Here is a 20888-nt window from a genome sequence, read left to right as displayed (position 1 = left end):
ACATGAGCTAGAATTCTTAAACATTGGGTCCCATTTATGACCATAGAATATTGTTGGGAGTTAGTTGATATCTTCATTAAGATCCTCTATCTACTCATCTCTAACGCTAATTAATTCTAACCATACTCTAATTATGGTGATGCCATTCATCATATATTTGATAGGTTTCAGTCTCAAAACCAGCATGTGTTTGTCAACTCTAGCAATCTGTTCCATGATAATCGGAATTTTAATTTTGCTTACAGGAAGATTGGTCGGAATAGGAAAGGTAATAATAAGTTACTAGCACCGTGAAGTGATATATGTGTAAGGGGATTAGATTTCTCAATCTATCTCCGACAGATATATAATGTTGTGGAACCCATCACTTAAATAAATAAATAAAAAGGAAATTATTTTCTACAATACTTCTTATGCACAAAAACATAAAAAGACACGTCTGTAATTTTTATTTTTTATTTATTTTTAACTTGTGGGCTCCATATTTTTTATTAGTGTAGGAAAAAAACTTCTTTATGTTAAATTAATAATAAGAGAAGTATTACAAAAAAAAAAAAAAAAAAGCTGAAAGGACCCATCAATTTGTTTGTGCATGAGGGGAAACAATTTCTCCAGCAAGCAACAGTAGAAATTGTTTTTCCGATATGTAAACACATGTATTGAATTCAAACCAAGAACATTCTCGGCCACTCTTTTGGATGGCTTGATTTTATAAACACATGCTCTAACTAAATTTCCGAGTTCTAGGAATGGGAAGGGGAATCAAGAATCAACGTTAACTTCAAACTCGCCATGAAAGTAACCACAAAAGAAGGCATTGACCAAAAATGGATAGTTAAGCTGCAGTAGTAATGCACTGTATTGCCTCTTTGCATATACCAGTCATTGTTGCTTCAGGTCCATAAACCTGTAATGTATAAATACACAAAAAGATTAAAGATCGTTCCTCAAAACATTTTTTCCTATCAGCATCAGTTGGTTGCTCAATAATATCAATAAAGGGATGAGTTATGTAACCTCAATGGGGATGCCAATCTCCTCTCCAAGAGCTCTCATTTTTGCTAGACCCTTCTGGTAGTTGGGACCCCCTCTCCTCACGTAAATGTGCATCTTTGCTGCCTTTAACTTCTCCTCCTGGATTGCAATAGCACAACAATCAATTAAGTTAACGAAAAGAAGATTCTCATGATACAACTGAGCAAAGCTCTATGATCATTGGCTTACCTTCTCCTTCAGCGCCCGAATTATGCCACTAAATGTAGCAGCAACATCAGTAAAGTTAGCTATGCCTCCTCCTACCACAAGAGCTCTCTTTTGGCCATCAGGATTTGCAGTTGCACACTGGAAAGTAATAATGAGATTATCATAGATACAGAATACTTATAGTATCAGGTGCCAAGTTAGCATGCATTTCATAAGCTATCTTTAGACACTTAAAACAAGGACTGGCTTATCATGCAAGCAAAACGCTGAATATCTAAATTGATAGGTAGACAAAAAATAAAGCAGAGATAAAAAGTTAATTACATCAATTACAACTCTGGCGTACTGCAAGACCTCCTCTTCATTGGGTGCACCACTATATTCTGCATAGTTTCCAAGCTCAGATGCAAAACCAAGATCTCCTACCTGTTTTAATATTATAGTGTACAAGTTGTCACTTAATGTTACAGGATATGAAGATTGGCTATGGATTTGGTTTTAAAATAAGAGAAACACACCGTATCAGCGTAGATGACACTAGCACCTCCGCCAGCTACCATTGTCCAAATTCGGCCCTTTGGGTTCAACACTGTGAATTTTAAAGATGCACTTGTCTGCAAAATTAAGTGAACAAATTAACTATCAACATCATAACTAGAAGCAAAAGTATTAGAACATTATTAATAAATTATTGATGGCTTCTGAGGGAGTAGTATCAGGAATTTGATTGAACTTGAATACATACAGTCTAGGTGTTAACATTACATACTAAGAACCTAAAAGGATTAAGATCTGCAACATTTTTACTTACCCAAGATTAATAACTGGTTCATCACTTAGAGCCATAGAATTAGTATTTTAAACCTTAGTAACAAGTTAAAAAAAAAAATTGCATGTACACACATATATACATACATATCTTATGGATATAGTTTTAATTGATTTGAACAAGATTGTACATTACAGATCAAAGTTATATTTGTGCACCTTTTCATCTAATCCATGAATGAAAGATTCAGTGGGACTCATAACCCTTCCAAACGGCAATGGAAATTCAATGTTTCCCCACCTGCAACAAGTATGACCAGTATTCGTTTAAAAATATTGACTGCAAACTATCCATGAGATATACATGATGACTTTGAAATATAGCATTCTATCCTTGAAAATAACACTTAGCATTTGTTCAAGGGAAAGAACTCACTTCTTGAAGTTCTTGAAAGTAGCAGTGTCATCTAGCTCGCCTCTCATATCCAAAGGATAAGGCTTTCCATCAACCAGTGTGAAAGGATTCATCTCTAAGAAAGTGAAATCCAAGTCTAACACAAAAGAAAAGTAAGTAAATAAATAAATAAAATAAAGGAAAATGGTAAAATTTAAATATAACTTTCAATAATATTGATTTCACAAGCCCATCTAATGTTTTGTTAATATATAATTTGTATACCTTGAAACAGAGCAAAAATCACCTTGAGAAAGTCCTCAATTTCTCCCTTGATCTGTAATAAAAGTACAGGGGTATTTAATCACATTGTCGGTTTGATTTACATCAAGAATCAAAGTAATATGATAAAACACAGGTAAAATGTCCAAAGTTAATCTGTTCATAAAATAACAAATTAGCAATTAAAGTAAATTTACCTCCAAAGGAAGAGTTGCAACAAGTGGGGCAATAATTTCTGATGTAAGAGACACGCCTGTTGGAACAAATACAGTCTTAACCTGAAATATGAACAAACCATTTTGTAACTCATGGAAATAGAGTATTTAATCTGTAAGGTGAAAAATATGCAAGGTATTACCTTATCCCAATTCTCTTCAATTTCAATTCCTCCACATTCTGAAAAGCTTATGCTGTTCCCAAGTCTATCGGAGACAATGTTAAGGTAAAACTCTTCATTGTGTGGGACGAAAGGTTCAACAATGAAAGTTGTTATAGGACCTGTGCATCCACTCATCTCAACCTATATATTAGAGAAAGAAATGACTAAATACATCAAGGATAAAAGGAAAATACAAATTTACCAAAAAAAATAAAAAAAGAGGAAAATGCTCAGAAAAAAGAAGATGGTAAACGATGAGAGTAAGGTTTGGAAGACAGAGGCAGAGGGGGGAAAAGCACCTCATTTCCAAGACGCTCTTTCACAAATGAAGCAACTTGTGCCAAATCCAAATTTAAGGCAACCAAACCGCTTTTGCCACGCTTTCCAAATAACATGTCAGGTTTCACAACCAATTTAGAAGATGAAAGCCAGGGTTCCTTCTCTTGTAGCTCACTAAAATCAGTGGACGCTGTAACCTTGAGGAAAGAACCAAAACAAATTCATTACTCAAGCTTGATATGCACTCTACACTGTGTCAGGTGTAGGATGGTTAAAGATTATTGATTTCTGCAAAACTATATATATATATAGGGTCAGGATCATTTTACACCAGTGTAAGTTACACTCTTAATCTCATCCGTTGATCCCATTTATATCTAAGGGCTCTAAGTTTTTAGTAATATGAGTCATTGGATATAAGTGGATCAATGATTAAGATTGAGTGTAAGATTTCTAACTCTTACACTGGTGTAAGAATATCCTGCCCCATATATATATATATATATATATATATATATATATATATATATATATATATATATTATTGATTGCTAAAATATGTGGGGGGGATATATATATTATTGATTGCTAAAATATGTGGGGCGGGGGTTCTTCATTTTAATACACATTACAAAGTAACAGCTTAAATGACCAAATAAACTTATACATAATGCATAAAACGCACGTTAATGTTTATGGGGTATGTTTTTCTCATGTTACATGAGATAACATACCCCTCCTACTCATACATCAAAAGTCGTGCTAGCTTTTATTTATTTTTTTACTTTTTTTTTAAAAGTAGGTCCCACATATTTTGAGTCTATGGCATGAGATAGCAAGTCTCGTGCAACATGAGACTTGTATTTCCCAATGTTTATATACTTGCAAACTCATTATAAGAGTACTTACTTGTGCAGACTTGATCTGCAACTCCTTGCCAGAGAGTCTCTTAAAGTGCTCCTTCAACAACCTCTTGGAGTCGTACTCTCTGATCTTCTTGCGCGCCATTTCTTCTTATCCTATTTCATCAACCAAATAACCCCATTATCAATAATTCATTATAACAACAAAATCTCACGACACCCCATAGAACCAAAAATGAAAAAAATTAAAAAATAAATAAATCTCAAATTAGCTTCAGGGAACCTCAACATTCAGATCAAAATCAGGACTTCTAAGATTCAGCAAGTTGTACGGAATAAATTGAAACATAAAACAAAGGAGTAAAGGGAAGAATTCGAGATCTGGGGATTACCGTTAGAGAGAGAGAAAAAATGAGGATGAGGCAAGAAGTTGGGTGGGTAGTTAGATCTAACGAACGGGTTAGCGAATGAACTTGTGTGATGGTTCTATTTATAGCTGAAAGCTTCGATTTTTATCATTTGGAGAAGGGGAAAATGAAAAATTAAATGATGGGGGTGGTTGGGTTGGTGAATTATAGAAAAAAAAAATAGGAATAGTGTTAGTGTAGCGGGAAATTGAAGAAGAAGAAGGCAACAACACAAACACGCGTGTGGTACCTACCTACTTACTACTACAAACTTTGAACCAACGATTCAACCACGAGGTTGCCACTGTCGGGCTATGATGCCGTGCAGGTGCGGATCACCATACATATTTATATTTTTTAAGGATAAAAGTTACATAACGTTTTTGAGTTTTGATTAACTTACATTAAAAAATCAAGATTTTGGGTGGGTGGGGATCGGATCAAGTCAAATTTCACCTTGAGCACCACTAATTATACTATTAATTATTTAATTAATAATTTGTAGTTCTGTCAATAAATTTAGTGAGTGTGGGGTTGTATTCGATATTTATTGTATACAAATTTAAAATGTGATGTTTTTCATGGTATGGTATAGAAGATAAAATTATCTCCTACATAAAAATAATAATGTGTGGAGTGGAGCTTATGTGGGTTCATATGAAAGATAATAGGAAAGATATTAAACTCATAAATTTATATCAGATTTAATTATCTTCTTTTTCTTAAATTCAATCGTGCTAAATGTAGGGGTGTGCAAAATAACCAAAAAATTGGGTCGAACCATGAACCGAACTGATCGCCCCATAAAATAACCGATTTTTAAAGAACCGGTTCATGAACCGAACCGATTTTTTAGAACCGGTTTTTTTAGAACCGGTTTAAGAACCGAACCGGTTTTTAGAACCGGTCTAATAACCGAACCGTTTCCAAACCATTTTCAAATTGAATCAAATTAATTTTTATAACGATTTTTTTTAAAAAAAATTCTTTTCAAAAGAGGGTCGACCCGAACCGGTTCCGAATCACTTTCGAACCGAATCGAACCACTTTCGAACCGAACCATTTAAACCAATTCAATCGGATTTTTCAAAAAATCCGATTCGGTTCGACCGATGCACTATCCAAGCTAAATGAGACGTGACGACATCTATACGAATCTTTTAAGTATAACTTTATTTGACTTATTTGAATACAAAATAAAATAAAATTTAACTTTTGCGTTTTGTTTGAATACAAAATAAAATTGATTTTTTTTAAAGTAACGTAGTTTTAAAAGATTATTTAATTATATGAAAAAGGATCGTGATAAAGGCCAACATTAATGAAGAAAGAAAAAAAATAGTTTTTTTTTTCAAAAAAAAGAGAGAATGTGGCTTTGTTATTTGTTATCTGCATTAAACTTTAATTATTAAAATACATCATAAAAGGTTGAAATATTTAATATGTGAATTTATTTAGTAATTTAAGATCAAAATAAAATAATTACATAAACTATATAATTTAAAATGACATTTAAATACAACAAAGTCCAGCACAGTTGGTAGATGACTGAATCATTTAAGCATGTTCAGAGTAGTTTGATCTCTGATCTTATATATGGAAAATAATTTGTTAATAGAGACAAAATTTATTTCAGTGATCTATATGCTACAAAAGGATTAGTCATCTATTATCAGCTTGTTGAGATATATAATCTCACATTGATTAGATGGGCAACTAATATAGCCTTTATAAGGCATTGGGCACTCCCACCATTTGAGCTAGTTTTTGGGGTGGTGTATCCCAAGGTTCTTTACATGGTATCAGAGCCACACCGTTCCCCACTTTAAAGTGGATTAAAATAAAATAAAAAAGCACAAAAGGTAGGTAAACCAAAGATTGGGCCTGTGCATAATCCATGTTTCAAGCCCAAAGGGCTCTTGCGTGAGGGGGCGTGTTAAGACCTTGGGCACTCCCACCCTTTGAGCTAGCTTTTGGGGTGGTGTATCCCAAGGTTCTTTACAGCTGAAGAATATTTTGAGAAAACTAAAAAAAGATGACACATAAATTAATTTTTATTATATTTATTTGTAATTGTAGCAGAAATTTTTTATCAGCCATAAACTAATTAATATATATATATATATATATATATATATATAGGGTCATGATCATTTTACACCGGTGTAAGTTACACTCTCAATCTTGTCCGTTGATATCATTTATATCTAAAGTTTCAAATTTTTTAGTAATGTGAGTCATTGGATACAAGTGGATCAATGGTCAAGATTAAGTGTAAGACTTCTAACTCTTACACCGGTGTAAGAATATCCTACCCCATATATATATATATATATATATATATATATATATATATATATATATATATATATATATAGGGTCAGGATCATTTTACACCAGTGTAAGTTACACTCTTAATCTTGTCCGTTGATTCTACTTATATCTAAAGGCTCTAATTTTTTAGTAATGTGAGTTATTGGATACAAGTGGATCAATGGTCAAGATTGAGTGTAAAATTTCTAACTCTTACACTGGTGTAAGAATATCCTGCCCCATATATATATATATATATATATATATACATATATATATATATATATATACATATATATATATACACACACGAAAGCAATTTTTAGTACATCGATGAATTTTAAGATAAATTATTAAGTAAAAAATCATTTAATATTTTAAAAAATAATTTTGACTGTCGTCTCGTCAATCACACATACATATGATTAAATGATATTATTGTATCGCGTGTCTTTTAAAAATTTATTTAAATTTAAGTTATTTAAAGGATAATGAATTTGATTAATAAAAATCATAATTTCTGTTCCAGATGGCCCAACAAGGATACAGTCCAAAGGTTCAGGCCCAATCTCAGCCCTCAGTCCACGTCAGCCCTACCAGGTGGTGAGATCCCCCAACACCAACACGACGACTCTCCCGAGGGTAAACACCGAAATGTTCTACCTTGGGACCGTAACACCGAAGGCAATCGCCCCAGATGCCAAAAGGGGAAACTGTCATTTGTCTCACGCTGACACCACCAGGCATAAGAGGTGCAGCGCTGCTATCATAGCAGCGTCTGCCACGCCCTGCGCTGCCACCCTTAGCAGATCCCAAAGAGGATTGACCCCCTCCTCACCAACCCAAGCAAGATTCACACCACCTACTTTATAAATAGCCCCCAAGGCACTTGAGGGAAGATTATCTTATCTATCGTTATTATGCTCATTTATATGAAGTCACATATACTCATACTGAATCATCCATTGTTACCTTCTTGTCATCATACTTGGTACAGTGCTCTCTAGCTTGGTCTTTACCTCTGCTAGTGACATCATCCATACAGTGATATCATTTCCAGAGGAAACATAGTGAGGTTATAAATGACAATGGTACAATTTCTAAGAAGAAGAAAAAAGAACCCGAAACTAAATTAGTCAAGTTTGTTAAAGCTTTAGACACTAGTTGATATCTATAAAAAATAAATAAAATTCATCTAGATATAAATCATTTTTGATAATTTTAATTTCTAGTTTTTATAATCTTATTTTACCTCCAATTAATGGATAATCCTCTCTTTAATCAACTCTTCTAGGTTGAAATTGATATTGATGTTACTCTCACATTTTGATCAAGGGTTTTTATCTTCTTTCATTTTCAACAATGATAAAAATTTTGGGTACATAATAATGATATTTTCATCTCAGAAGAAAAACTCTTGATTACAATGCGGGGACAGGCCGACGGGGGGACAACATCAATATCAACGTCAAGAAAGAAAACGTAAAGATAATGTCCACGTTGAGTTATACGCTAGTTGATGTGATAACATCACAATGAATAAACCGAATTGACATATATAGCTGTTAGTGCAACCATCTAAAGAACCAAACAGTATGGTAAAAAAGAAAGCAAAAAAATAAAATAAAATAGTGGTATTACACTTTTCGATGTCAAAAATTTTCTAATGATTTATAAGAATTGAAACCACAACCATCCTCTATTGAAGTCAACACATTAGACTAGAAAGAGATGGATTAGTATTTTACCAATTTTGAATTTGGAAAACGTCACCTACCCCCAACAAAGTAAAAGTTAGCTCACTATAGAGCCAAATTAATTAGCTGTTGGTCAAACAGAGCAACATTCTCTACCTATTATCTCACATTCTGTGTAGAGATTTAGCTCAACTTTCAATATTTATTTGGTAGCAGAATACATAATTATGACTTTTATAGCTAGTCAAAAAAATAAAATCGTGCAATAATCTATGCCTTCAATTTACTTGGTAGTTTCTCTCTCACTGTCCACTTGTACTAACTTCATTGGCTATTTGTTATTTAATTTAAGTTTATAAATTTTAATGGAACTTTTTTCTCTTTTAGATATGACAACTAAAATTTTAATCCTTTAAGAGGGACTGGGTTGATAATATTGGAGAGAACAGTAATAATTGATAAAAAAAAAAAAAGAGAAGAAGAGGGAATACGAATTAATTAGTGGTTTAAGAAAATTAATGCCAAACGACATGCCGTCTTGCCGTTTGGCATTACATTTCAAAAGCCCGCAATTCATGGTCGACTCGCCAGTTCCGCAGATCGGAAAATTATAGCGCCGTCGAAAACCACCGTGTACGGCGGAATACCTTTCATTTGTATCTTCTTTCTCGGAAGTTCCGCCTCCTTCGAAGGAGTCTCTCTCCATTTCTGACCCTGCGAGCGCTGAGCGCATCACCGAAATCGAAGAAACCCTGGATTTCCCAATGGAAGAGTTGGAGCAATGGAAGGAGCAGGTTTGTCACTTGTGGCGTCTGGTTATGGATTATCTTCGCGAGGTTCCCCCCAATCAGGTCTACGCTACTGCTGCTATCGCGGTTTTCACGACCCTGCTTCTTCTCTCAGGTGTGTTCGTGTCATTGTTGAATTCCTGCACTTATGATCGATTTTGAGTGTTTATTGATGATTTTTGTTTTTTGTAGTACGGTTTTTGAGGCGTGCAAAGTCTAATACGGTTGTGTTGATGGGGCTTAGTGGGAGTGGGAAAACTGTTCTATTCTATCAGGTAAGCTCCCAATGTCATTTTTTTTCATTGATTCTCAGTTTTGTTTTCTTTAATCTAAAAATCAGAAATTAATGATTTTGTTAGGTTTAATCATAATTGAGGATTAGGTCAATGCTGTCGAGTTTTTGAAATGCATAGCATTGTGCCTTGATTGTTAGTTATAATAATGAAAATACAACAAAGAAAACAATTGTGATTAATTAAGACCAAATATTGCTTGTATAGTTGTATCTGAGGGTGAAGAGTCATGGTTAGGTTGTTGGATAAAAACTGAAAACTTTTTATAATAGTAGCAGGTGCTATTAAAGGGTGGGATATAATCGAGTATCACTATTAGTTTTCCTTATGTTCACATTTTCCATGCTAACATATTGTTCTTGACACGCTTTTAATGCCTGCGTTCAGCTTAGGGATGGCTCTAATGATCAGGGTACTGTTACATCAATGGAACCTAATGAAGGCACTTTTATTCTTCATGGTGAAACAACAAAGGTAATATTTTAGCCTCCTGCACTCAAATACTTGTTTGAATGTGCAGGTTTAAGCATGTTTTTTAATGTGAATATTGTGCTTCTCATCTTTATAGAAAGAGGATATTCTCCTTTTCTTGTTAACTGAAGAAACTTGTTTAGGTTGTCAAATTAGTTGATTGAAATCATATCTTATTTTCTCACGTTTGTTTGTTGATTGTGGAATCAGACTTACAATAGACTAAATATTGTCTCGTGTTTCTTTGACTGGCAGAATGGCAAGATAAAGCCTGTTCATATTGTTGATGTTCCTGGGCATTCTCGTCTTCGACCCAAACTGGATGATTACTTGTCTCAAGCTGCTGGCATAGTTTTTGTGGTGGATGCTTTGGACTTCTTACCAAACTGTCGTGCTGTTTCAGAGTAATTCCTTCCCCCATTCAATTGCTACATTACCATCTTTGTATGAAGTAGCACTTCTTGTCAATATTAGCAGTGAACCACTAGTAAGCCATGGTGGGAAGTGTTAAAATACTCTCAAGATATCGTAACATTAAAATATTAAGGGAAAAGTTTATCAATGTCCCTGTAGTTTACTCCAGAATCACTTATACCCCTGTGGTTTTTTTTTTATCACATATGCCTCTGTGGTTTGCAAAAGAGTTCGTTTGTTTAGCACATATGCCCTTGTGGTTTTTTATTTTTTACAATGCACAGGGGCATATGTGATAAGAAAAAAACCACAGGGACATAGATGATTCTGAAGCAAACCACAGAGGCATTGGTGAACTTTTCCCAAATATTAAATGACTGACTATTTCCCACTATTCCAGAGGAAGAAAGGATATCATTAGTTACAAGGATACTAACATTTTCTTTTACTTTTTTAGGTACCTATATGATCTATTGACTAAGGGAAGTATTGTGAGCAAGAAGATTCCACTGCTTATTCTCTGCAACAAAACAGACAAAGTCACTGCTCATACCAAAGAGTTTATCCACAAACAGATGGAGAAGGAAATGTATGGCTTTAAGTACTAAAATCTTCTATCTCTAGTTCTCTACTCATTTGATCATTCAGCAACTACTATATCATTTCATTTTGTCGTCAGCAGTCTCTGCGTGAGAGAGAGAGATATCGTGGAATATATGCGCTGTCAATGCTGTTATTGTTGATTGGTCATATTTAAGTGTATTCTATTTTCTTTTAACAATTCTAATCTTTTCAGCTTCTTAGATGGAGTTATTTATGGCACACTCTCAATCAACTGATTGGTTTGTTTTGATCTTGAAAATGTGCATATTATTCAATGTATGATAAACTGATTCTTTTCATGTAAACTCTATTATTGACTCTTACTATCCTTTTCCAGCGACAAATTACGGGCATCAAGAAGTGCAATATCAGCTGCTGACATTGCAAATGAGTTCACCCTGGGGGTACCTGGTGAGCCATTTTCTTTTACCCAGTGCTCTAACAAAGTAACAACTGCAGATGCTTCTGGCTTAACTGGGGAGATATCTCAGCTGGAAGAGTTTATCAGAGACTATGTGAAGCCATAGCTGTGGATATTTTGTTTAAACTAACAGATTTTTGTTATGGACGGGGTTGTTCCTCTTGGTTGTTTCTACTTACTTCTTATAACTCAGCACTTGCTGGATGAGAAGAGGCTTAAAGAACGGGGGGTGGGGGGGTCACAGAATCAAGAAAAATTAATATGGGTGTTTCAGCTTCGACATATCATTTGCCCAATGATGCAGTCATCTTGATGCTGCTCATCATGTAATGATTGGTGCCTAATAATACCCCGCTGACTGGTGCTCTAAGTCCTCTAACTAGGAGAACTTCAAGCTGTAGAATTCAGGGTTTAGGGTTTCGAATTTGAACTTCGAGCTGTACTTGGAATTTGAATATTTGTCATCTGACTCATTGAATAATACCAGGAATATTATTGAACAATTCCAAGAGTATTTCATCCTCTCAAAGATGACTTCGCACTCGACTTGTTGTTTGGCAAACAATTATTGCAGCATTGCTCTATGGGAGTTTACAATGTAGCATTGCTGCTTACTATATCTTGCATATATAAAAAGGTTGCACATTAACGAAACAATGCATGGATATACTGCTTGCTTTTCATAATGTTGAAGATATTAATAGGATTACTCAATACTAAATAAAATAGCACCTTTTTGTTTTTAATATATATCTTCAATTTTCCTTAGGCTGATTAAATCAATGTAGGATATTGTGGAACAATTAGCTTTGATGGAATACATCAGAAACATGACATTACAAAATAGACCAGGGAACTGTTATGAATTCAAAAATAGTTAGTACAAATACCTATTCCACACAATTACCCCCATAAAAATATGGCACGCTCTACACATTTTTTTCTGGGGGAAGGGAGGGGTTGGGTGGGATCGAAATCTAATCTTCAAATTTCAATGATTAATATCGTGGAATGTATCATCACCGTACAAACTGACAAGACCCAGGAAATGATCTTGACAACCACAAGTGCTTCAACTTCACTATCAAAGCAAAGACGCCATAGCATGGAATGTGAAGTACACCGACACCTAAGTACCTAAAAGTCCAACAAGAGGGCAAGAGTTATGTAACATCATCTGAACCAGCACACTTTACTTTACGTAGATTAATTTCATATCCAATTGCTGCGTTCAGTAATAGTTAAGATAAACATGCAATGATATATAATAAATTGCTCCTTGCTTGCAAGTTTATTTTAAGGTTGTCATATTTGAAGACCTTGAACAAAATTGAGTTTTTACAGATTCTACTTGAGTGACGGTAACAAATTGAATTTAAGAACATACCATAAGGGTGCATACGGGGATGACAAGTCAAGGAAAGGATAAGGCCACCTGTAACAAAGGTTAGCAAATTATAGACAACAGTAGAATTGTGTCCATTGAAATGCAATAATCAGAAGATAGGGTACACGTTTTTACCAAATTGAAGCACAGGCATGAATGATCCACTGGAAAATCACAAATATAGCCGTCCACAAGATAAAATATCCAAATCGAAAAATTGGAAATCTCTACATGTGTTAAGAAGAAATAGTTGTAATTTTGAAATAGATAATTAAGGAAGAATAAAAGCCACAAAAAAAAAAAAAAACTCACCATGCCATTCAATGATGTGTCACCGAGGAGGAACAGAGCGTTAATGGAGTGCATAGAAATAACCAACTGCAAATTGAGAAGTGCAAACATTTTCACATGAATATCATATAAATAATAGACAAGATTAGGTATTTCAAACAACAGACAGGATTAGGTAGTCAACGTTTAGCACATGCTGAAAAGCACAACTACTTTGAAGTTGATTACATTTTACAGATGACTATCATATAAATAATAGACAAGATTACTGGAAGCAAAACTTAATATAAAATGTAAAATGCAACTTGGAGAACAGACTCATTAGTAGCATTGATATTCGATGGCAATCTCCAAAATTGTTTTAATTTTTCAATAAATATGAAACTAGAAAGGAAAGGCCAAACAGTCTCCAAAAATTTTATCGTATAAATTTCCCAGCCAAAAGGATAAATGATAGACAAGGGACAAGATCAATAATACTTACAAAATCCAGATTGAACTCGTTTGTTGTCAGAAATGGATAAATGAGGAGCCAGAATACAGAGTCAGTGAGTACTACAGCACCTGCGCAAGTCTACATATTTAAAAGAGATTGAAAACAAAATCAATAGATTTCCTCCTGAGTTTAACCGGCTAATAAATAATCACACAACGAAATCCAAAGTGTATTACAGTGTTTAATTGATTAGCAGAAAAAGAACAGATGAACAAGAAAACAACATTGTAAAAACACATGACTGTAACAGAGACTGCATCACAGTTTTTTGCAAACTTCTGATTGTTGTGGAAACATTCATCTGCAAACCCATATTTAAAACATAATAATCTTTAGATGTAAATTTGAACACTTATATCTATATTCAAATAATCAACTGGGACTTTTCAAACTAGAAGGTAATGACTAATTAGCTATCTTGGTAAGGATAGCATAATTACTACTCCAATATAAGCATATAGCAGAATTCTTTTTCAGCCATGATCGCTCAAATATTATTACAGAAGAAACTTTCTTACCTAATCTTCTTCTTTCTTTTTTTTAAATAAAAGAAGCTTTACTAGAAGAAAAGAAGGAAAGTGCAGCTAAAAGGAGAAAATCAGAAAAGCTTCTCAATCTCTTAAGCAACTAATAGCACAACACCACAAAGAGAAAAATATTTTCAATGTTACGGGAGTACCGAGCATTCGGTACATACTTTACCAAATATGACAAAAAGTAACCCATTACATTATCCCTGCCTTTATAGTTATTTCCTCTCATATCTCTTTTTTTCCCCTTGTTGGTAAGAGAGTATTTACTACCGTTGCACAGAAAATATACTCCACAAAGAGAGTATACAAACAATTCTGTCCCAGAGCATATTTTTTGTGCAACAGGAGTAGATACTCCCTTACAAAAAAGGAAAAAAAAGGGAACATATGAGGAAATAACCATAAATATAGGGATACTATAAATGGTTATTTTTGCTATATTTGGTAAAGGATATATTGAGTGCTCAGTACTCCCGTAGCACTGAAAATATTTTCGTTACGTAGAGATAATACAAGTAGAGGATACTGACGACCTAAAATGCCAATGAAAAAAAAAAAAGGTTTCTCAAATTAGATTCAAGACTACAGTCAAATTTCTGCCAGTGTTGTGATTAATTGTGGACAGATTCTTTTTGAAACCTCGGAAAAACCAGTTAAAAAATGTTATTTGGCAACCCAGGCTTTCCAACAGTATGAAACCCTCCGTCTCGAAACAGACAAACTTTTTCAAGCTAAACATTTGACAACCATGAAGTTCCCTAAAAACTTTTCAATTGATATATCTTTTTTATGTTTCAAGGCTGCCATTTTCAATCCTTTATGGTACATCATTTACTAAATATGGCAAAAGTAACCCATTTACATTATTCCTACCTTTATGGTTATTTCCTCTCATATCTTCTTTTTTTCTCTTTTTAGCAAGGGATTACCTACTCCCATTGCATAGAAAATATGCTCCACAAAGATAGTATACAAACAATATTGTTCCAGAGCACATTTTTTGTGCAACGGAAAAAGGTACTCTCTTACCAAAAAGGGAAAAAAAACGATATAGGAGGAAATAACTATAAAGATAGGGATAGTGTAAATGGTTACTTTTGCCATATTTGGTAAAGAATGTATCGAGTGCTCGGTACTCTCGTAACACTGAAAATAATTTCATTAGGTAGAGATAATACAAGTAAAGGATTGTGCTGACCAAAAATGCCAATTTTGAAATTAGTTTCCAGACTACAATCAAATGTCTGCCAGTGTTGTGATTAATTGTGGATAGATTATCTTTGGAACTTGGAAAAACCGATTAAAAAAGGTTATTTGGCAACACAGGCTTTCAAACAATATGAAACCATTCATCTCGGAACAGACAAACTTTTTCAAGCTAAACATTTGACAACCCTGAAGTTCCCTAAAAACTTTTCAATTGATATATCTTTTTTATGCTTCAAGGCTGCCATTTTCAATCCTTTATGGTACATCCTTTACTAAATATGGCAAAAAGTAACCCATTTACATAATGCCTACCTTATGGTTATTTCCTCTCATATCTCCTTTTCTTCCTGTTTAGGTAAGGGAGTATCTACTCCCGTTACACTAAAAATATGCTCCACAAAGAGAGTATACAAACAATCTTGTTCCAGAGGTGCAACGGGAGTAAGTACTCCCTTACCAAAAAGGAAAAAAAAAAGGATATGAGGAAATAACTATAAAAATGGGGGTAGTACAAATGGTTAACTTTTTTTCATATTTGGTAAATGATGTATAAGTGCTTGGTGCTTCCGTAGCACTGAAAATATTTTCAATAGGTAGAGATAATACAAGTAAAGGATGATGACGACCTAAATGCCAATGAAACAAAAAAAATAACTTTCTCAAATTAGTTTCCTGGCTATGGTCAAATGTTTGCCAGTGTTATGATTAATTGTGGATAGATTCTCTTTGGAACCTTGGAAAAACCAGTTAAAAAATGTTATTTGGCAACCCAGGCTTTCAAACATTATGAAACTCTCCATCTCAAAACAGACAAACTTTTTCAAGTTAAACATTCAACAACCATGAAGTTCCCTAAAAAATTTTCAATTGATACATCTTTTTTATGCTTCAAGGCTGCCACTTTGCAAAAAGTAACCCGTTTACATTATTCATACCTTTAGGTTATTTCCTCTCATATCTTCTTCTTTTTTCCCTTTTTGGTAATGGAGTATCTACTCCCGTTGCATAAAAAATATGCTCCAGAAAGAGAGTATACAAACAATCTTGTTCCAGAGCACATTTTTTGTGCAATGGGAGTAGGTACTCCCTTGCCAAAAAGGAAAAAAAAAATAGGGATATGGCACGAAATAACTATAAAGATAGTGGTAGTGTAAATGGTTATTTTTTATTATTTGGTAAAGGATGTATCGAGTGCTCGGTACTCCTGTAGCACTGAAAATATTTTAGGTAGAGATAATACAAGTAAAGGATGGTCACGACCTAAAATGCCAATGAAACAAAAATAAAAAAGTTTCTCAAATTAGTTTCCTGATTACAGTCAAATGTCTGCCGGTGTTGTGTTTAATTGTGGACAGATTCTTTTGGCAACCTATGAAAAACCAGTTAAAAAATGTTATTTGGCAACCCAGGCTTTCAAACAGTATGAAACCCTCCATCTCGAAACAGACTAACTTTCTCAAGCTAAACATTTGACAACCACGAAGTTCCTTAAAACCTTTCTATCGATATATCTTTTTTATGCTTCAAGGCTGCCATTTTCAATCCTTTATGGTACATCCTTTACTAAATATTTCAAAAAAGTAACCCATCTACATTATCCTTACCTTTATAGTTATTTTCTCTTATATCTCATTTTTTTCCCTTTTTGGTAAGGGATAATCAACTCCCGTTGGACACGAAATATGCTCTACAAAGAGAGTATACAAACAATCCTGTTACAAAGCACATTTTTTGTGCAACAGGAGAATGTACTCTCTTGCCAAAAAGGGAGGAAAAAAAGGATATGGAAGGAAATAACTATAAAAATAGGGATAGTGTTTTTGCCATATTTGGTAAAGGATGTATCGAGTGCTAGGTACTCTCATAGCACTGAAAATATTTTCGTTAGGTAGAGATAATACAAGTAAAGGATGGTGACAACCTAAAATGCCAATGAAACAAAAAAAAAAGGTTGCTCAAAGTAGTTTCCGGATTACGGTTAAATGTCTGCCAGTGTTGTGAATAATTGTGGATAGATTCTCTTTGGAACCTTGGAAAAACCAGTTAAAAAATGTTATTTGGCAAGCCGGGCTAGTATGAAACCCTCCATCTCGAAACAGACAAACTTTTTCAAACTAAACATTTGACAACCATGAAGTTCCCTAAAAACTTTTTAATTGATATAACTTTTTTATGCTTCAAGGCTGCCATTTTCAATCATGTTCAATTTCTTTCACAAAACCAATATTTAAATTAAAAAAATATCAGTTGCACGTCCTGACTAAACAAAATTTATGGTTAAAGATGAATTTATAGTTGCTATCGAAGGGGAACATTGGATTAGTTGAAATAAATGTAATGTACCCAAAAAAAGAATAAACAATATCTAAACAAATAAAATCATTAAGAAAAAAGTACCTGAAAAATTATTTGAAAAACATAACCCCATACACCAGCATAATTCTGAGTCTGAGGTTCCCGATAGGCATCGGAAGTTTTGTACAGGCTAGGTATTACTGCGGTCCCATCAAGTGTAGGAGCCACATAAGTGCCTTGTTCTGCATCTAAATAAGCTCGATTGACTGTGTTGCTCTTGTGGTTAAAGAAACATCCATATATGGAGAAACAAGACCCAAGCTGAAAAGTGAAATTGAGAGCAAAAGTCACTTAGAGAATATATGAACTGAAAACATTGAAAAGGAAAGTTGACTGATAGGTTCAATTGTTTTCTATATGTAGCATACAACCTGTAAGTTACAAAAATGTCATACGTTCCACCCTACCCTCCAAAGAGATCAAAGAAATGCAATTTTATTACTACAATATCAGAAGAAAAGTTAAAGATGTGAAGTGTTACCCCAAAGTAAATAGTGACCAAAGTAAATGTCCACCTGTTTAGCATCAAAAAAGAAAGGAAAGAAAAGAAAAGAATCAGCATATTTATAACCAAGAGAGGTGTTAAGGTAGAGGTGTTTTATTGTGACAATCAATCATTTCCAACTTATACTTTTTGATCCCATGAGTATTGAATAACCCAATTCATGCAATATATCATAATTACAGTTTCCACTTTAACAAAGGCTCTTCATTGTTGACATAAGAGACCAGTTGGACTCAAATCTTCTGTCCCCAGTGCTATCCCCCGATAAAATACTACCAATTATGCAAAGGGGAAAAAAAAGAGAGCTTACTACCAACTAAGAGAGAAAGGATACATTCAGGAGAGAAGTGTCATTTTTTGCTTAGTTGACCACATTTTATTCAGGAGACATGATTGGGGATAAAGAGAGGACAGAAGACTTGAATCCAGCCCAGTCTTAGTATACAACAAACTACAAAGAAGATGTTCTTCAAAAATCCTAATACTGGATCTGAAAATAACTAATAAATAAATGAATATATAAGCAAACTCCCTAGGTTGCTACTTGAGGTGGCAATGAAACAGAAACAAAATCAAATTAAACATATGAAGCAACAAATAAAAGTCTTCTTATTTCTTTCTCAATTAAGAAAGCATGCATACAAGTCTAGGCCTCGGGCAGATTTTGTTACTTCAAGCAAGCATGTTCATAACTTGTTTAATCTATCTCATCATTGAATAGTAGCATACAAGACTAGTATATACAGGTTATGTGCAAGGTAGCTTACTGAGTGTAGAAGTAAAATATGCCACCTCCATCAGCAACCACATTGGCAATGAGCAAAGCCAAAAGGAAAAGAAAAGAAATTATTCTGTAAGCAAGCAGCCAAGCAGGATGAATTCCTTTAAGACATGTATTCCATGCTTCATCCTTATATAGCGACCCAGCTGTTTCTCGCTGCCTTCTTCCCCTCGCAGTTCTTGATTTACTGAGTTCTTCATACTTCCATATTAAAAATGATGCTAGAGCCATGGAAATTAAAATCCATAGTGCACAGAGGAAGAACCTCCAATTCAACCAATAACTTAGGGCGGTAGAATCTGCTGTCATGGTGGGTTTCCAAGCACGGCTAGAGGATCCTGTTAATGTATAATAAACTCATGAGTTACTTATACTTGCTTCAGTAAATATGTGTTCCCGGTATCTTTCCTAGAGGTCTATGCACTCAGTTAAAGCAGGAAACCTCCCAAGTATGCATGAATTGTGGGGTCAAAAAGTTTAACAGGAACAGTTCAGGTGAAGAAAATTTTAACAGAAGCTATTCATGCTTAGAATTAAGGAGAGAAATAAAGATATATAATTAACAACAAAAAGACAATCGTCCCTCAGAATAACGTCATAAGAATTAATTTTGGTAGCTGAGTACATTTGAATGACAGAGGAGAAAGGAGGAAACAGACTGCAATAAGAATTTAGTCAAGAGCATCCCAAATTCTCAATCGATTCAGTTCTTCACAGCAGGGTGAAGAAAAAAATGGAAACTTCAATGTTCTGAAGAAACAACACAAAAATCACCAAAGTCCAACGGCAACAAAAATTATGCATTCAGGAAATTCAAACAAAAAGAAACAGAATCATATGAAAGAATGACAAATGCAATCAAGCATCCATAGCAAAAACAGAAATTTACAATGTTTAGTCTTCTCCAGAATACTTAAAATCAAGTACATGAGACAAGTTGCAAACTAAGAACAATATATAAACAAGAAACTTGCTCCCCGATCTGTGAATCCAATCCAACCCAGATTCCTTACTTAAGATGGGTTTCCCCGAAATTCCGAAAAGTTTAATACTTGATCAAAATAAATAGATAAAAAAAACAAAGATGATTCCTAATGGAAAGAAAAAAAAGAAGAAGAAGAAGAAAGGAGCAGAATAGAAGCACTCACAATTGATGCTCAAATGAAGGAAAAGGGTAGAATACGGTTGAGTATTTGGTTATATTTATTGGAATCAGTGACTGTTCCCAAATTACTGAGCGTGGGATCAGCCAAGATTCACCGGAGAAGATACTGGGCCTGGGGGCTTTTCTCGTGCTCCATAATATAAAACCTTATAAACTACAATATTCCGTGCGTAACCTTTCTAAGGATTAAAAATTATCGAATTTACTTTGACGTTTGTGATTTTTTGTCATCATGTCATCGCTTACGTGTTTGTCTATGTCTTTTAAACTGATAAAACTCTTTTATAATAATTTTAATTTATTAAAATGTAAATATATAGGTTTTTATATATTTAATTTAAAAAAAATTAACCTTACATGAACTTTTTGTTGTTAAATATTTGTTTTCCATCCATTTGGGTTTCATTATTAGTTAATACAGGTTGGTTGAGCTCCTTCATTAACTGTTGGTTGCTGTGTCGGTGTAATTGAGCTTATTTAGATTATACTTCTTAAAAAAATTAAAGTTTATAATTTTTAATTAAAAATATATTATTCAGAATAAGATAAAATATAGACACGTAATGGAGTTGGTAAATTTTAAGTTGTTAA

The 20888-nt window shown here is 33.9% G+C and overlaps 3 protein-coding genes across 4 annotated transcripts; 1 reads left to right on the top strand and 2 right to left on the bottom strand.

Moving 5' to 3' along the window:
• Positions 1 to 542: 542 nt before the first annotated feature.
• Positions 543 to 4869, bottom strand: LOC133315172 (ATP-citrate synthase alpha chain protein 1). 2 transcript variants are annotated; one of them, XM_061516742.1, is made up of 13 exons: positions 4830 to 4869; positions 4215 to 4324; positions 3326 to 3502; positions 3006 to 3167; positions 2845 to 2925; positions 2651 to 2702; positions 2408 to 2522; positions 2191 to 2272; positions 1722 to 1817; positions 1528 to 1629; positions 1225 to 1341; positions 1018 to 1134; positions 543 to 907 (listed from the first exon to the last, which is right to left on the bottom strand). In XM_061516742.1, the coding sequence occupies exons 2-13, from the start codon at positions 4311 to 4313 to the stop codon at positions 836 to 838; spliced, it is 1272 nt and encodes a 423-aa protein (XP_061372726.1). In that variant the 5' UTR covers positions 4314 to 4324; positions 4830 to 4869; the 3' UTR covers positions 543 to 835. The 2 variants fall into 2 exon arrangements, with proteins under 2 accessions (XP_061372726.1, XP_061372725.1); XM_061516741.1 differs by lacking the exon at positions 4830 to 4869 and adding an exon at positions 4561 to 4807.
• Positions 4870 to 9102: 4233 nt separating this feature from the next.
• Positions 9103 to 12057, top strand: LOC133315191 (uncharacterized). Its single transcript, XM_061516768.1, has 6 exons — positions 9103 to 9488; positions 9566 to 9648; positions 10054 to 10140; positions 10393 to 10541; positions 11009 to 11140; positions 11492 to 12057. The coding sequence occupies exons 1-6, from the start codon at positions 9350 to 9352 to the stop codon at positions 11679 to 11681; spliced, it is 780 nt and encodes a 259-aa protein (XP_061372752.1). The 5' UTR covers positions 9103 to 9349; the 3' UTR covers positions 11682 to 12057.
• A 431-nt stretch (positions 12058 to 12488) lies between these two features.
• LOC133315178 (uncharacterized) lies at positions 12489 to 20462 on the bottom strand. Its single transcript, XM_061516751.1, has 9 exons — positions 20281 to 20462; positions 19119 to 19470; positions 18328 to 18361; positions 17889 to 18107; positions 13738 to 13827; positions 13275 to 13340; positions 13098 to 13189; positions 12963 to 13010; positions 12489 to 12712 (listed from the first exon to the last, which is right to left on the bottom strand). The coding sequence occupies exons 2-9, from the start codon at positions 19439 to 19441 to the stop codon at positions 12595 to 12597; spliced, it is 990 nt and encodes a 329-aa protein (XP_061372735.1). The 5' UTR covers positions 19442 to 19470; positions 20281 to 20462; the 3' UTR covers positions 12489 to 12594.
• Positions 20463 to 20888: the final 426 nt, after the last annotated feature.

This window comes from Gastrolobium bilobum, unplaced genomic scaffold (genome assembly GCF_033153095.1).
Source record: "Gastrolobium bilobum isolate Gb01-03AN ecotype WA unplaced genomic scaffold, APGP_CSIRO_Gbil_v1 utg13952, whole genome shotgun sequence".
Classification (NCBI taxonomy): Eukaryota; Viridiplantae; Streptophyta; class Magnoliopsida; order Fabales; family Fabaceae; genus Gastrolobium; species Gastrolobium bilobum.
The sequence above is the reverse complement of the archived record's forward strand: the minus strand, read 5'-3'. Positions and strand labels throughout refer to the sequence as shown.

Bases quoted from the DNA above. Each gene is read 5' to 3' on its own strand.
- LOC133315178 (XM_061516751.1), bottom strand. From the start codon at position 19,441: ATGACAGCAGATTCTACCGCCCTAAGTTATTGGTTGAATTGGAGGTTC. The intron at 13,828-17,888 runs GTACTTTTTTCT...TTAAATATGTAG, and splicing joins TTTTTCAAATAATTTTTCAG to ACTTGCGCAGGTGCTGTAGT. The intron at 12,713-12,962 runs GTATGTTCTTAA...TTGGACTTTTAG, and splicing joins TCCCCGTATGCACCCTTATG to GTACTTAGGTGTCGGTGTAC.
- LOC133315172 (XM_061516742.1), bottom strand. From the start codon at position 4,313: ATGGCGCGCAAGAAGATCAGAGAGTACGACTCCAAGAGGTTGTTGAAG. The intron at 2,703-2,844 runs GTAAATTTACTT...CTTTTATTACAG, and splicing joins TTGCAACTCTTCCTTTGGAG to ATCAAGGGAGAAATTGAGGA. The intron at 1,630-1,721 runs GTGTGTTTCTCT...ATATTAAAACAG, and splicing joins GTGTCATCTACGCTGATACG to GTAGGAGATCTTGGTTTTGC.
- LOC133315191 (XM_061516768.1), top strand. From the start codon at position 9,350: ATGGAAGAGTTGGAGCAATGGAAGGAGCAGGTTTGTCACTTGTGGCGT. The intron at 9,489-9,565 runs GTGTGTTCGTGT...TGTTTTTTGTAG, and splicing joins GACCCTGCTTCTTCTCTCAG to TACGGTTTTTGAGGCGTGCA. The intron at 10,141-10,392 runs GTAATATTTTAG...TTTGACTGGCAG, and splicing joins TTCATGGTGAAACAACAAAG to AATGGCAAGATAAAGCCTGT.